General features: G+C 43.6%; 2 protein-coding genes across 5 annotated transcripts in view; both read right to left on the minus strand.

Annotated features, from left to right (window-relative positions):
• The window catches only part of C3H3orf70 (chromosome 3 C3orf70 homolog), a 362,205-nt gene that overhangs the window by 313,797 nt on the left and 32,119 nt on the right, over positions 1–16,289 (minus strand). The gene's annotated exons all lie outside the window — the stretch shown is intronic.
• The window catches only part of TRA2B (transformer 2 beta homolog), a 71,800-nt gene that overhangs the window by 20,883 nt on the left and 34,628 nt on the right, over positions 1–16,289 (minus strand). The window contains exon 1 of one of the 4 annotated variants that reach the window (XM_042460551.1): positions 9,123–9,249. The exons of the other annotated variants lie outside the window; for them this stretch is intronic. Within the exon in view, the coding sequence (XP_042316485.1) occupies positions 9,123–9,158 (36 nt within the window). The 5' untranslated portion in view covers positions 9,159–9,249. Of the gene's footprint in view, positions 1–9,122; positions 9,250–16,289 lie in introns of those variants that run through there. 4 annotated transcript variants of the gene reach the window in all.

Here is a 16,289-nt window from a genome sequence, read left to right on the forward strand (position 1 = left end):
CTTTCTGTGCTGGCCATGTGCCATAATAAATTATTATTAAATCTACTTTCCTGTAACTTAAAACCATTAGACCCAATCCTCCTCTCTTGGGCAGCAGAGAACAAACCTGCACCCTCCTTTCTGTGACAGCCCTTTAGATATTTAAAGAGTGCAACTGTGGTCCAAAACACACTGCACAAATTCAGTTTGAGACCGCTTTAAGTGCCCTGGTTCAGTGCTAGGAAATCCTGGAAACTTGTGGCACCAGAGCTCTCTGACAGAGAAGGTTAAATGCTAGAATTCTCTAGCAATGAGCTAGGGCAATTAAAGCAGTCTCAACCTGGATTATTTCTGCAGTGTGTTTTGGACCTGTGTCAATCCTAAGCCTTCTCTTCACTAAGTTGAATATGGGCAACTTCTTGATATTAAATATATTAGTCAATTTAATATTAAATTCAATTTAAGCATACAGTATTTGTTTGTTTAAGTTATATCCTGGCTTTTTCTCAGCACAGGACCCAAGGTGGCTTACAACAAACTAAAACAAAATACAATTAAAAAAATATTTAAATTATTACAAAAAATATTATTACAAAAGTTGGAAACTATAAAATGAACAATTCTTTCAAAAACATAACATTGAAACAGATCAAAACATAACAGGAAAGGACAAAAGCCCCCATTAAAAGCCCTTCAAAAATATGAATTAAGAAACCAAATACCTGCCTAAATAAAAAGTCTTTGCCTGCTGGGGGAAAAAAAGAGATCAATCAACCCCCACATGGAAAGGAACTCCACAACTTGGGAGCAGCAACCAAGTCTCCCCCTGATATCTTTACCAAATGTTCATATGATGGCCTGTAATGGGACTGAGAGAAAACCCTCCCCTGAAGATCTTAACATTTGGGTAGGCTCATATAGGGATACGGTCTTTTAGACAGTCTGGACTCAAGGAGATTGGACTGTCATAATCAGCACTTTTATTTTACCCAGAACTGACCAGTAACCTGTTTCAGTTTGGGCCTCCATAACCAGCTCATCAGCACCTTGACCACAGCATTTGGACCCACTGAAGTTTTCAAGCAGTTTTGAGAGGCGGCCTCATGTAGAGTACAGTAATTCAACCGGGAAGTAATCAAGGCATATGTCACTGCACCCACATCTGACATCCCAAGGAAAGGATGCAACTGGTGTACTAGTTTCAGCTCTGCAAACACATTCTAGGATGCTGCCAAAACTTGGGCATCCAAGCTCAAACCTGAGAACAGAAGTAGACTGAAGCTGAGATTCCAGGGGCATTGTAACCCCATCCAGTACAGACTGAACCCCTGTTCTCCAATCTGTCTTTCAACTAATGAGGAGCACCTCTGTCTCATCTGGATTAAGCATTAATTTGTTTGCCCTTATCAGTCCATTACTGATAGCAGGAACTAGGTGAGAAATAAAATAGAGATTAGCTGGAGATGGAAATACTGGCAAGACAGACAGAGTTGGGTGTCTTATAACACTAGTGACAATGAATCTCAAAAGTCTGGACCTCTTTTAGCGATTTCATGTAGATACTAAAGAGCAAGCCAGACAGAACAATCCCTGAAAAAACCTACAAACAGCCAGGGGGTACAGGAATCCTCCAACACCACATTTGGAGGTCTCCTCACCTTAAACGATTGGAGCTACTGTAAAACAGTGCCCTGTAAGTCATTGTAAAATAGTGCTCACCAGAGGTCATCTAGAAGGATACCATGAAGACAGACTGAAATGGATCTACATGATCTGTTTTATCCAGAAACTCCAGGTGATGGGAAGCCATCATGCCCTCCAGCATGGGGGACAGAACCAATTATTAGATCCTGCCCCACTTTAGATGTAACCATTTAAAGCCAAAAATAATTTCTGTGAGGAAAATCCTTCTCAGCTATCCTGTGTCAAGATCACAAAACATTCAATTCAGTTTGTGTTATTTGTCTGCCATCTTTTTATAGTAGTCAGCTTTCACTTATATGAAATAAACTAGATCTTCTCTACTTCCCAAATCTAGAAACATACCTGTCCAACTCCTACATCCATTTACCTCATCTTCTCCATGTCTGGGTCCTATGCTTCCCTTCCCTTCCCGTCTTCATCCTTGGCACATACAGACATCCTTCCTCCAATAATAGTTAATTTGAAATCTGCACCAATTTATGCTCCTCTATTCTTTTTCTACTACTGCTGGGGTTGGAAACCAGCATTTGGTTAAATACTGAGCTTGACCACAAATAACTAATATGATCTTTAAAGGTTCTTCCCTTTGCCCCATCTCCAACCTGAGACACAGTGTGAGTATTAACACCACTACCAACAGATACAGTGAAAGATTTTTAACTATTGTTGTTTTTGGGTGCTTTTAAGTTGTTTCTGACATATGGTGACCCTAAAGCAAAACTATCACAGGGTTTTCTTGAGAAAAAGTTATTTTTGGATGCCAACTTGGATTCCTACCCAGTGCTTTTCCCCACCTACTGTGTCCTAGTGACAGCACATCCTCATATACTATTATTCTGAGGACCTTTGTAGCCTTGTTCTGTGGTTTTTATGGACACTTGGAATAGTGATCTTTTTCTAGCTAGACATTCTTTTCTCAGGAAAGCCCTCAAATTATCTTGCAATTATTAATTTTTCAGAGATCACATCTGCATCTCCATGAAGTTTACACTGTCACTTTAATCAGGGAATAAGGTCCAACAACAGTGGTCAAAAGCTTTGGGCATGCCCTATTTACACTACTGAAAAAAATCAATTTACTGGAATTTTAATCATGGGGCAGTTGCAGCTGTGTAATCTAAACTACAGATACTCTACCAGAATCAACAAAAGAACAGTGACTAGATCCTGACTGTATTTTCTTTGAAAAGTTCCTGTTACTAATTTTCTAGTCCAGAATGAGCAACTGGGGAGCGGATGTGGGCCATTCTTTACTCCCTCAACCCTTGCCAGGGCTGCACCAGCAATACTAATATAATTGGTAGTAAAGTCATAACACTGTACTTTGTGTTTTGTTTTTGGCTGCTTTTTCCCAGGTGTTTTTGGTTTCAAAGGTACTTGAAGATCTTGGATAAGCTCAGGGGACAAAATTATCCACTTAAGGGGAGCAGGGGCTGAGAGCTTCAGGAGCTGCAAAATGGGTCCCCAAGGATTTCCTGTGGTTTATGGGGTACACTTCCTAAATCCTTGCTCTACAACTTTTACCCATCTATTTTCAATATTACAGGTATCTTCACTTTCCAGAGTTTCTCACAATCATTTTTTTAATAACTGAAGTCTACCCAGATTCATTTCTGGAATCCATGCACTAGATATACTGTACTTAACTATTTGGAAGATCAGCCTAATAAAGGAATCATGGGATGAAAAAGACATGAAGTCTGCAATTCTACACATGCTATGCCATAATGAAAAGGAAAATAATTTTCTTCAGGGCGTGGCAAATTCTATACTGTACAGTGTATTATCAGCGACCCTCACAAAAACAGAAATAAAAAGAAAGCCTCAAACTATTTGCATTCCTTGCTCCAAAGAACAGACATTAATACAAATAATAAAATAGATATAAAACCATGCCTATTATAAAGGGTGACTTGGCTTGGAATTAAACAGTAAAGACTGACATGCTATTTTATATTAGCAGATAAAATGTGCTAATGACACTACAGGACTGAATGTTAAGCTATCATGTGTTAGTCAAATCACAGCCAGCAGACTTTGCTGCTAAGTCTCAAAAATGTGCATATTCTTAGTCTTTCAGAATTAGACTGACACAGGCAATTATACTTACATTCAGTCTTCAACTGGAGCATAATATAGACTGGACACCACACAGCATGAAAATATGCAAGCTATTCAATGAAAGCATGCCAACAAATTATAGTCTCCTCTCTTGGTCATCAACTCAGCTCCAAAACACACTGCAGAAATAATCCAGTTTGAGACCCGCTCCATGCTAGGGAATTCTGGGAACTGTAGTTCTGTGAGACATTTAGCCTTCTGTCAGAGAGCTCTGGTGCCACAATAACTACAATTCCCAGGATTCCCTAGCACTGAGCCAGGGCAGTTAAAGTGGTCTCAAACTGCAGTGGGTTTTGGACCTCACGTGACTTTAAAATGGTTAGACAAATACATGGCACAAAAGACTATCCATCGTTAATAGCTATCTATGACAACAGTTCCTGGGAAACAGGAGGAGTTAGCTATTAGCTTCTGAGATTCCAAGGAACAAGTGAGACAGAAGATATTAGGTAAGATGTACTGCTATTTCTTGTAATACTACCTACTATGAGCATATGCCTTTATGAGCCCTGTGACATCTGCCATGTGCACACACTCTAGATAGAGAACTATTTTATTAATTCATAAATATACTGCACTGAATCAGTATGTCTACTTGTGCAAGACCACCTGTTTTAGACTCAAGTTTTTCTCCAAACTCAGGAGAACTTCTAAGCAGGGGATGTACATGCAAAGAAGTGGCTCTGAACCATGAATAAGACTGGAATAGTTTTGCATACTTTTCCTCTCAGCTTTGCATGTATAAATTTGAATATGAATACTCTAAAGATGACCAGAAAGTATCACCACAAGGAAACAAAAGAGAAAGTCTCTCAGTTTCCTTGTTTGCCCAGTAAATCTTTTAAATTGCTGTATTTCTGTTGGCAGAGCACAATGAAGGTATGACACCCATCTACATTTTTATATATTTGAAATATTTTATACTGCTGTGAAGCACAGCCTCCCTCAAAGTAGGTCACACAATAAAGCTTTAAAATAAGAAGATAAAATTTAAAATAACCACAGCAATGTAACAGTAAAATACTATAGTAAATAAAGGTAGGCTGGAACACTCAGTTTTATAAATCTAGTTTAAAAACGGGTCATCTTTCTGCAGTTTCACACTTTGTGATCAGATGGCCCACCAGATTCTCTTCTTAGTTATATACAACAGCTAAACTGCATTGTCCTTTGAAGATAATACCTATGTTAAAATAGGCTAATATAAAATATACTCCACTACTTCACTTTTCCACTGTGTTCTCTTGCTCAAGCCAAACTACCCCACCATCTCCTGTCTATCACTCCAAGCAGAAAGACAACTTTATAACGTGGCCTTAAGCTTTTATTGCCTCAGCCTCCATTTTCAACATGGAAGTAAGACAGCCGTCTCACCAGGCAGGTCTGTATAACATGTATGAAACATTATGGATATAGGATTACCATTTACTGCATCTTCTCTTGTTTAAACTTTTCTGCCTCTTGCTGAAATTCAGCCTTAAAGGGCAGCCTTTTATTTGTTACAACATATAATGCTAAGTATAAATCCATACCAATGTAGATATCTCAATACTGACTTCCTCTTTTATTTCTGTATTCAAAATCCAGACATCTACAACACAGATTAGAGCTGCCAAAAATGCAAAGCAAGGGCTGTTTAAAAGCTAGTCTAAACGGTGGCCTGTTACAGACTGCCAAAATAAAGCTGCTTTGGGTCTCTTTGGAAGTATGCTGTTTAAATGATGCACGCACCCTAAGAATCCGGAAGCTTCACCAAAGCTGCACTCCAGTGCTTAGGAATGGAGTGTGGCTTTGGCGCGACCTCCAGACTCTTAGGACCCATGCATCATTTAAATAGCATACCTCCAGAGAGACCCGAAGCAGCTTTATTTGGGCAGTCTGTAACAGGCCTAAGGCTGCATCAGCACTGTAGAATTTATTTATTTATTTATTTCAATGTTATGCTGCCTTTCTTCCAGAAAGGGACCCAAAGCAGATCGCAAAATAAAAACATTAAAAAGATATTTTACAGTAAGAATTTTTTTTAAAAAAATCTAAATCCTCTAAGTTAAAATAGTGCAAAATTAACATAAAAACAGTCAAAAGTGAAAAACAGCTAAAACACACCCTGCATATAGTTGCTTTTTTAAAAAAAAAACTGGGCTCAGGTGCTCCAACAAACTGTAAGTCCCAGAATTCCCAATGCTAAGGGTTTCTAGAAACTGTAGTTTTGTGAGACATCTAGCCTTCTGTCAGAGCTCTGGTGCCACAATAAAACTACAATTCCCAGGATTCCACAGCAGTGAGTCAGGGTGGTTAAACTGGTCTCAAACTGGGTATTTCTGCAGTGTGTTTGGACCTTAGTGGTGTCAAACCAGATGCACCTTAGAGATGCTTTAGTACAATGGTCCAAAACACACCGCAGAAATAACCCAGTTTGAGATTGCTTTAACTTCCATGGCTCAGCTTAGGAACTCCTTGGAATTGTAGTTCGTTGTGGCACCACAGCTCTCTGACCAAAAGGCAAAATATCTCACGAAACCACAGTTCCCAGAATTCCCTGAGTGTCAAGCCACGCAGTTCAAGCGTTTCAAACTGGATTATTCTGCAGTGTGTTTTGGAGACCAACACTCAGTCGAGCACCAATTCAAGAACAAAAAAAAGGACACAAGGCACAGCTTCTACATTTTTAATTAGTCCCTTTGAAGAGGACAAAATTAATTAAATAGAAAACAGCAAATACTTTTTATAGCTAGAATGCCTAAAGATAGATAAGGATGAACTGAGGAAAGGACTGCTTGTGTGATAGGAAACTGGTCAAAGGCAAGTGCTAAATGTCATGGCATTCAGGGCCTGTTTACGTCTCCAAGTGGTGCCAAAATGTCTGCATTTACCCAAAATAAGAATGCCGCAATGCCATGCTGGGAAGTGAGTGAAAACAGCCGATAAGAAAACTGATGATGGTACCCACGAGGGTTTGAAAATGTATAGGTTTTGCTAAAAATGAATGATAAGGGGTGTTAGAGAAATGAGATGTTGGATTTAACATACAAATAGGTATATGTTCATATAGATATAGAGGTGTGTGGTGGTGTTTACATGTGAAAACTATAAAATGTATTTATCCTAGTGGTATGGGTTTGCATGTTTTTGTCCAACTTCCTATAAAAAAAAGGTACCTAGATTTGGGCTTCAAGAACTTTGGAAAAACATCCCGACGGCTCATAAAAACCGGCTCTCCTTGCCTTGTCTCCTGGCATCTGCAATACCTTGGGTCAAGAGGAAAGTGGCAGCGAGGTGAAAGGTGCTCTTGTGCAGATGTCTTTAAGAAAATAGTAGTCATTCCCAAAATATCCAAAAAGGGACCCCAGAGAGGTTTCCCATGAAATCAGCTTATTTGTCAGCCGGCTGCTTCAGAGGAAAATACTTTTCTCCTTGCGTTCTGAAGCACCACGTGACAGAGATTTTATAGGGTTAAAAAAAAAAAAGAAAGAAAGTCCGTTCTATACATCTCTTGGCTCAAGAAGTAAACATACATACAGTATTTCTTTAATTCATTGGTTACAAGAGAATAATGTTTCTGAACCCATGTGTGTTTCTTCTCTATATGGCTGTGTTTGCATTTCCTTAATAGGGTAAGGCCACCGCTCCTTTTCTTTGGATGCCTAAAACCCATTTCTATATGTTCAAGTGAAGTTTTAAGTTGTTGCAATGCTAGAAATTTGGTGACTGAAGGAAAATTTCATTGGACAAGAGAGAATTAATGTTGGGTGGGGCACAATGCCCCAATGTGATTTCATTTTTAGATGTGTAGAGGTGTTTGGTGTGTTGTCCTCAGTGCAAGCTCCCAAACCTTTCTCGGTAGGAGTGTTTGGGATAAATGAAACATGCTGTTATTGTTATTCAATTGCTTAGAGAAGCAGGATATAATAATAACAATAATCTCTCTCGTCTTATCTAGTCTGCTTTTCACTCGGTACTAGGATGTGTGGCATTTCAAACATTCACTAGAAAGCCCTCCTTGGCTCTCAGGCGCCTGGATGAAGAGGGGCCTTCAATGTGTCACCCTTGCTTTCTTATTGAAGTAGATTGGTTAAAATTGAGTTTGTGCTGAATCTGCCAAGAGCAAAGGCTGTTTATACCAGGCCATGTCAAATTATGAAGCTTCTCTTTGGTAATGGTATTGCTGTATGTCTCTTTATTATTTTTCTTATGTAAAGCTTAATAAATAAATAAATAATACTATTTGGAATGTAAACAATTTGGAAACGGCTTCTAACTTAAGAGTCTAACCCAAAAAAAAGGAAGAATGCAAGAGACAGTTTAAGGACAGTGAAACAAAACATATAGATAAAAGATTGGTTTGGTGGCTAGCCATGAGGGATAGAGACAGGCTTTAGGTGTAATCTTTGAACATCCAATGAATATTACAGGGGTGCAATGTTCAATTCAAATTTAACCAATGAAAATGTGATTTGTGGTTCACTTTGAATCCGAGATTCTCTGGGAACAATGCTGAAGCTAAATGAACGATGGCCCCATACAGACAGGCCAAAACAAAGCTGCTTTGTGTCACTTTGGAGCATGTCGTTTAAGTGAGTCCGGAAGCTGAGCCAGCTTTGGCGTGGCTTCTGGACTCTTAGGACGCATGGCATCATTTAGATTGTATGCCTCCAAAGTGGCCCGAAGCAGCTTTATTTCGGCCTCTCCGTAGGGAGCCTTTGTTTCCTTTTCAAACACGACCCGTGGGTCTCTCTCTAAGGAAAAGAAATCCACCCAACCCCCAAAAACCGGGTTCATTTTTAGGACCCCAGTAATTTGTGACATGGGTTTTCCTCCTGGAGACAACGCTGCGGCTAAAACGCCAAAGCAAACCCTTCTCTTTCCCAGGGAGCTCCTTGACCCCTCCCTGGTTAAAGTCGCGGGTTTAAGAGAAGTCTACACCGAAGGGATGGAAGCAGCCTCTCTCCGTCGCACCCAAAAGCCTTCCTCAGCCATCGGCCGTCTCTTCTCCTCTGCCGCTGCCGCCTCGTTGGGAGCCCTGGGGCGGCCATTTTGTCCCCGTCCGCTCTGCTTCCAGCCCAAGAGGGCGCCGGGAGAAAGGGCCCACCGCCGCGCCCAGCTCCGCTCAGAGCGCGCCTTTCTTCCCGCCTGCCTGCCTGCCTGCCTGCCTTCCATTTTCATCGCGCCAAACCACCCAACAAAGCCCCCTCAGGCTTATCTTCCCCTTCGCCTCGGCTCTCCTCCCTTCACGGCCCAATATCAGCTCCCTCTACCCAGAAAGCAACGAAAGGAGGGGCATTGTGGAGCAAATGGCACCTTTCTGGGTCTACGTTTACCCGCTCGCCGTAGTTCTGCTCCCCGCTGTCACTCATCCTCCCGACTCGGAGGCCCGGGACGCCGACCGCGGTTGCTAGGCGCCTAACCGTCCTCTCGAGAGCCTTTCCGCAGAGGAAGTGACGCAGGCTCTAATAAACCCCACCAACCTCCCCCGGTTCTCGAAGGCGCCACCGGCTGAGCCTTGAAGACTGACTCCGCCCTCCCTAAGCCCGCCCACCCCTGGCACTCGAAGGCGCAAAAACTTGGCCACGCCCACTCCCCGTCTCTCCAAAGCGCCGGCTGACTTGCCTTGAAGACTTGGCCCCGAAGCCCGCCCCCTTCTTTGAGGATGAGGCGCGCGCCACCTCAGGCGACGTTGGGCGGCCAACGGTTTTTTCGTCCCTCGCCCCTCCCCTTGCATCATAGAAGCAGACCAACACACAACAGGGCATCCAGTCCAACCCCATTCTGCCATGTAGGAAATCACAATCAAGCACATACACACACCCCAAAGAGAACGACCATCCAGCCTCTGCTTGGGTTCAAAGCATACTTAAGAAATAATCCATTTTGAGACCACTTTAACTGCCTTGGCTCACTCCTAGGGACTCCTGGAAATTGTATTTAGTGTGGCACCAGAGCCTCGGACAAAGAAGGCTCGTTGTCTCACAAAACTAGTTCCCAGAACTCCCTAGCATTGGGCCAGGGCAGGTTAAGGGGTCTCAAACTGGATTATTTCTGCAGTGTTTTGGTTATTGCCCATAGTCCACCATATCATACAATTTGTGAGGCAATCATCCAGTGAGGGTGTGTCTGCGTTTAATTTCCAATTCTTGCGTATAATAGCTTGACAGCCGTTATCAGGTATAACTGGTTCTAGGGATCATTATGTCCAGGAGGGGATTTTAAACTGTCCTCCATGCAATGACTAAGAAGCATGCCTTAATTTATATAGCGTTTTTACCTTTTATTTTGTCATGGCCACATGTTTCCTGGATGTCCTACTTTTGTGGGTGCCTGTCCCCTCGGTGGTAGGACATCTGGTCACACCCTGCATTAAAGATAATTTTACTTTCACAGTGTAACTTTTTGTATCACTTCCTGTTACCTATTTAAATGTTTTACTCTTACTGTAGTTTATATTTTTTGTATTTACCTTAATTATATTGGAATTGTGAACGACTCAAGCTCTTGGCAATAAACAACTTGTACTCGTAATACAGTTAAGACAGTACAAATTCCCCACCCATTCTTTAAAGCTTTCTGTGTTAAAAGCCTGTCTGAATAAAAATGTCTTCCCCTGCCAACTGAAGGACAACAAGAAAGGGCTACTCTGGACTCCCTGGAAAGGGAATCCCAAGCTGGGGCAGCCATCAAGAAGGCTCTTTCTCATATCCCCACCAAGGTGCTTGCGATGGTGGTAAGACAGAGATAAATAAGGCCTCTCTGAGTATCATAGAGCTGGGCTGGTTCATACAGGGAGACATGGTCTGCCAAATAGCCTGGACCTGAGCCATATATACGTTTTAAGGTCATGACCAGCACTTTGACTTGTGTCCAGAAACAAACTGGCAGCCAGTGGAGCTGTTTCAATAAGGGCATTAGGTGGTCTCTGTAATCTAGCCCATTTAACAGCCTGGCTGCAGCTCTTTGGACCAGCTGCAGTTTCCAACACTCTTCAAAGGCAGGCCCAAGTTAGAGGACATTACAGAGAGTCACCCTTCTTTTTCACAGGGATCCATTCCAGACCCCCTGGAAAACAGTTTCACCCATATTGCAAGCCCCAGTGACTTGAATATAGGTGCGGGGCGTAGGGTGTGCACGCCACAGCACACGCTTCATTCATTCTCCTCTGTTGTCCCCTGGCATAAGCGAGGGACGCAGATCCAAAGACCCCGAGAATGGAGGGAGGACTGTAGTCAAAAAGGGATTTACCTAAGGCATGTCTCACCATGGCAGATCAGGGGTCTCAAGAATGGCGCAGTTCGCGAAAAGCTTCAGATGTGCAAAAGCACTCCTACTCACTGAGAAACCTGGGCCTCCAAGTTCAAAGGCTGAGTCCTGAAGTACCCAAAATGTGAACGTGCATCTTCAGGGGAATGAACCCCACTAACCCAGGCTGGATCCCTATTCCCTGATCGGTTTTCAATTGACCAAAGCAACCTCGGTCTTGTCTGGGTTAAGTTTCAATTTGCTCCATCCAGTTCATTACTGATGACAGACCATGGATTTAGAACCAGGGCAACCTCCTTGGATTGGAGTGGAATACTGTGAGTTTCCAGGCATAGGATATAAGGCAGCTTACAATAATTTAAAATAGATGTTTGGAAAAAAGTTATTACAAAAGCTTTAAAAAAACTTAACAGTTTTGTTAAAAATATTATTAAAAACAGATTAAAATACATGAAACATAATTAAAAACATACAGATAAAAACACAACCAGCCCTTTCGGACACTGTTCTGTCATGTGGTTAAAAATCAAAAGCCTGCCTGAGAAAGAAAGGTCTTAACCTGTCTGCAAAAAGAGAGCAGAGAGGGAGCCAACGAGACTCCAGAGAAAGAGGTTCCAAGCCACGGAGTAGGCTTACTTCCATGTGCTCCCCAGATGTGGCTGTGATCATGATGGGCCCAGAAAAAGCCCCCCACGAGAGAGATACAAAGTTTGAAAAGATTAAGTAATCAGTCCAATAATCATTACGTTAAGACATTATAATGAAACATAAAAACACATAAAGCATTGCTACATGTACCTAACCAGCAAACCCTCCTACCCCAATTATTGAAAGATTGAGGACAGCTTGGCCTGCTGTCCAAACAAGCAAAGAGGATGGCCAACGGAGACTCCCGGTGAGAGGACTTCCACAGGCAAGGAGCAGCCATCCAGAAGTATCCTGTCTTCTTCATCAGAGTTGTCACGGAGGGTGGTACGACAGAGAAAAAGCTTTCCCCAAAGATCATACTAGTCAGGCACAGTGTATGGGGAAATACAGGTTCCACCTCGATGTTATCAACAAGGGAAAGTATAATCAATGGCAATCTGAATGCATCATGTGGCTTTAATGTTATTTGTGATAGACTCCACACGCATTTTGGGCAATAGCAAGCTATTTTTGGGCAAATGGGAAGTCAGTTCAAACGCAATTCAATACGTAAATTCGCTGAACTAGCAAATTCACGTGAATGCGTTCTTTCTTTTCATTCGAAATTAAGAGAATTCCTCCCGTGTGAAAAGCCAATAGTTAAAATTACTGCTAGATTTACTGACATGAATAGACTGGTGTGTCATATATATCCTTGCTAAAAACACATCCAACCTTTCTGAAAGCTTCTTATTTTTAAAAGACTGGCAATGAAAAGTGAATTTAATATTCAAAGATAAGGTTAATCTCATTTCATTCTCCAACAGAACTCAGTTTTTTGTTCTTAGAGCTGAGACTCCAGCTTAGTAATTATGATGGATAAGATTGCTTTTGACAAAACTGGGCCATCTTCCTATGGCCTGGTACAGACAGCCCAAATAAAGCTGCTTCGAGTCACTTTGGAGGTATGGTATTTCATGATGCATGAGTCCTAAGAGTCTGGAAGCTTCACCAAGCTGCACTCCAGTTTTAGGATGGAGTGTGGCTTTGGTGCGGCCTTTGACTCTTAGGACGCATGTATCATTGAAAACCATATCTCAAAAGTGACTCGAAGCAGCTTTATTTTGGCTGCTGTAATAGGCCATGGTCTCCATACCCTGAGGCCTGCTCCAGAGCAGTGGCATCACTAGGGTTGGTGTCACCCACTACAGGTGCATAGTTGCACCCAGTGCGGCTGCCCCACTTCCCTTCCCCTGCTGCCTTGCTTGCCCACCACCCTGCCAGACTGGAAAGGACTGCTGGTGTGGCAGTGAACAGCCCTTCCCTCCACTGTCTGGCTTGCTGCTCTCAGACAGCTCCAGAAAGAACTGCCAGGGAGGGAGCAGCGAATGCTTTGTCCTCCCTTCCCTTTTGCTGGTGCCCTGCCTGTTAGGCCCAGAAAGAGTTGCTGGGTGGTGGTGGTGAAGACTGCCCTGGTCTCACCTCTGCTGCCTCGCTCATTTTGCCTGCACCCAACTGGACAAACTCAGAAAAGGCTGCCAGTTGGTGGAGAACAGCACACCTCCCCTCCCTCCTCACTCACTTGCCTGTTTTTCTGGGTCTGGGCAGGCAGGCAAGTGAGTGAGGAGGGGAGGGGAAGGCAAAACTCTGCAATGGTGGGATCCCCACTCTCCAGGACTTTCCATTTCTCCTTTTGCAGAGGTGTCCTGACCAGCATTGACAGGCAAGGGTGTGGAGATGAGGCGATGAGCAACCACCCCGCTGGGTGTTCATCCCCCCTCTGAGCTGTCACCCAGTGCAGTCCGCACCCCCTGCTCCAGAAGGCAATCATGGGAAACCTTCCTCAGCAGGTTTTTAGGATGCTGGGGATGGGGGGAATTAGAGGAGAAAAGGTCACAAGTTGTGGCATAGTAGTGGGATCTGGCTTAAATACCTAACTGAACTCTAGGAGTCCCCAACTCATTTTTTCACTATGTACTGACAAAGCCTAATATTTTCTAAAGATGTGCCTTTAGATCAGGGTGCAGTAACGACCTCCATAAAGCGGCGTACTCACACCAATTGTAGGGTTAGGGAGCACGCCCCAACTGCAGGCTCCCAACCATAGTATGTGCTGGCGGCATAACAATGGTGGCATCCCATCCATATGGGCAACCGCCATTGTGACATAAATGCTGTACGCAGCCATCACTCAAAACCACAAGGTTGCGAGTTCAAGACCAGCAAAGGGGCCCAAGCTCGACCAGGCTGCATCCTTCCAAGGTTCGCGAAATGAGTACCCAGACTGTTGGGGGCAAATTAGCTTACTTGCTAATTATCTTACTGCTGTTCACCGCTATGATCTTTGGAAGCGGTATATAAATAAAACAATATGATGATTATTATACATCGCATGTGCACCACTAACCACATCGCAACGTCATTGCGGCACCCAAAAAGAACCTGGAAATACCGGGTTCTTTTTCCTCTGCAGTGATGAGTGCCGTTTGGGCATTGCGCTGTCCCGTGGAGGAAAATAGGTTGCCGACAGGCTGCCCTTGTGGGGCGGTCTGTCCCGGGCCCATGTTTCTAAAGATATAGCAATACCAACACAGGCAGTTTTGTCAGTTAGCGACTGTGGACGTGGGTGTATAAACACGGGAAGGCAGAGTGCTATATGCCATGGGATCTGCCCTGCAAACTGTCACCACCCTACATCAGAATTTGATGTTTGAAGGCATGTGTCTTTAGGTGTAATGGATGACATGTCTGGAAGGGTCTGGTAACATGCCTTATGAGGTGAGTCTTAGGGAGCTGAGCCGGCTTAGCCTGGAGAAGAGATGATTCAGAGGTGATATTATAGCCCTGTTAAATATTTGAAGGGGTGTCATATTGAGGATGGAGCAAGCTTGTTTTCTGCTGCTCCAGAGAATAGGACAGTAGCAATAGATGCAAATAGGGAAAGAGGTTCCAGCTCAACATTAGGAAGAATTTCCTGACTCTAAGAGCTGTTCGACAGCGGAACTCACTCCCTTGTGTGGTGAAGTCTCCTTTTTGGAGGTTTTTAACAGGGCTGTATGGTGTGGCTTTGACTGTGAGTTTCCTGCATGGCCCTTGAGGTCTCTGCACTCTATGATTATATCTAGATACCACACTACACTCTTATAGTGCTGCTATTCCACTTTAACTGCTGTGGCTGCCTCCTGTTGCATTCTGGGATTGCAGTTAAAAAAGGGGCATTTCTCTGCCAGAAAGCTTTAGCCTCACTGAGCTAGACAAACCTCAGAATGCAACAGGAGGCAGCCAGACCAGTAAAAGTGGAATAGCAGCACACTAAATGATTTAGTGCAGCAATGTGGTAGTACCTTTGCCACTGCGAAACAAGATTCAACGTCAGTTTATTTTGCTTTTCTTTATGAAATGAGGGATGGTAGTACTTGGTTTTTGCCTCATGCACTGCAAGTCCTTGGCCAGCCTGGATTATATAAAAGGCAAGTGAGGGAGACTCCTCTCAAATTCTCACTCATCCAAGAAGTTCATTGACCTTGGGTCAGTCCTATACTCTTTGGCCTGTTCAAATGGGCCTATAGTATGGACTGGGCCGTATTAGGGTTTAGAAAGGTGTCCCTTTCCGGCGCCCCTAACCCAATACGGACCGAGTCCATACAAAATGGCGGCGCCTGGTTCCACATGGGGGCCGCCATCTTTACGTAGCGGATGCGCTGCATCCGCACGTTGCACAGAGCATATGACGCTGGCGAGTATGCCATTGGGCGCCGTCGCAGCGTCATATCCGTGGCCGTGGAAAGAAGTGCCATTTTGGGGCTTTTTGGCTCCGAGGGAGCCGGCGGTTTGGCTGCTGCGGCTCCTCGCGGAGCAACCGGCAGCGGTGCAAGACTGGCCCCTTCTGGGCGGTCTGTAACAGCGCCTCTGGTTTGTAACATCTGCCTGATTTTTTTTTACTTCTACCTTGTAAGAACTTGGAACCTTCAACCAATGATCCCAATGAACTTATGAATAAACAATAAAGTTTATTGTAAGAACAAGAAGAAGTGCTCTGGAACACTTTTTGCAGAATCTGAAAAGCAAGCCTCAAACCATCCAAGATAAACCGACATAGCCCCACCTTTTTTTCCTTCACCACCAGTCACAACACGCACCCCCATCGGCTACTTGGCCATGAGAACTTAACACCTTAACGTTGAGTTCTCAGCATCTTCTCAGCCCGTTATCTCTCTCTCGCATTCCAACCCTCAAGCAGGCCCAGGCGAAGGCTAGCTTAAGAAGACACTACAATATGCTACTACACAACCAACCCCCTCCCACCAGTTAAGACAGAACTACTGACCTAAGCAATATTCTATAATCAACCTAAACAGTGAATACATACTTAGATGAACTAGAGAGTGTTGATGATCAAGGGCTTTGGAGTTCTGAACAACACCACCCAAATGTTCCTGGTGCAAATGGAGACCTCTTGAGGAATCCATTGTTCTCTGTCTACAATGAGGCCTGTGACCTCACTGAATGATTACAAAAGAGGGCCCCTGGTTGAGATGCAAAATGGACTTTAAATTTCCGGACTTTGAAAGTCTCCCTATTGCAAGAAGGAACTGCCTGGCAAAGGA

The sequence above is a fragment of the Sceloporus undulatus genome, chromosome 3 (genome assembly GCF_019175285.1).
Source record: "Sceloporus undulatus isolate JIND9_A2432 ecotype Alabama chromosome 3, SceUnd_v1.1, whole genome shotgun sequence".
Taxonomy (NCBI): domain Eukaryota; kingdom Metazoa; phylum Chordata; class Lepidosauria; order Squamata; family Phrynosomatidae; genus Sceloporus; species Sceloporus undulatus.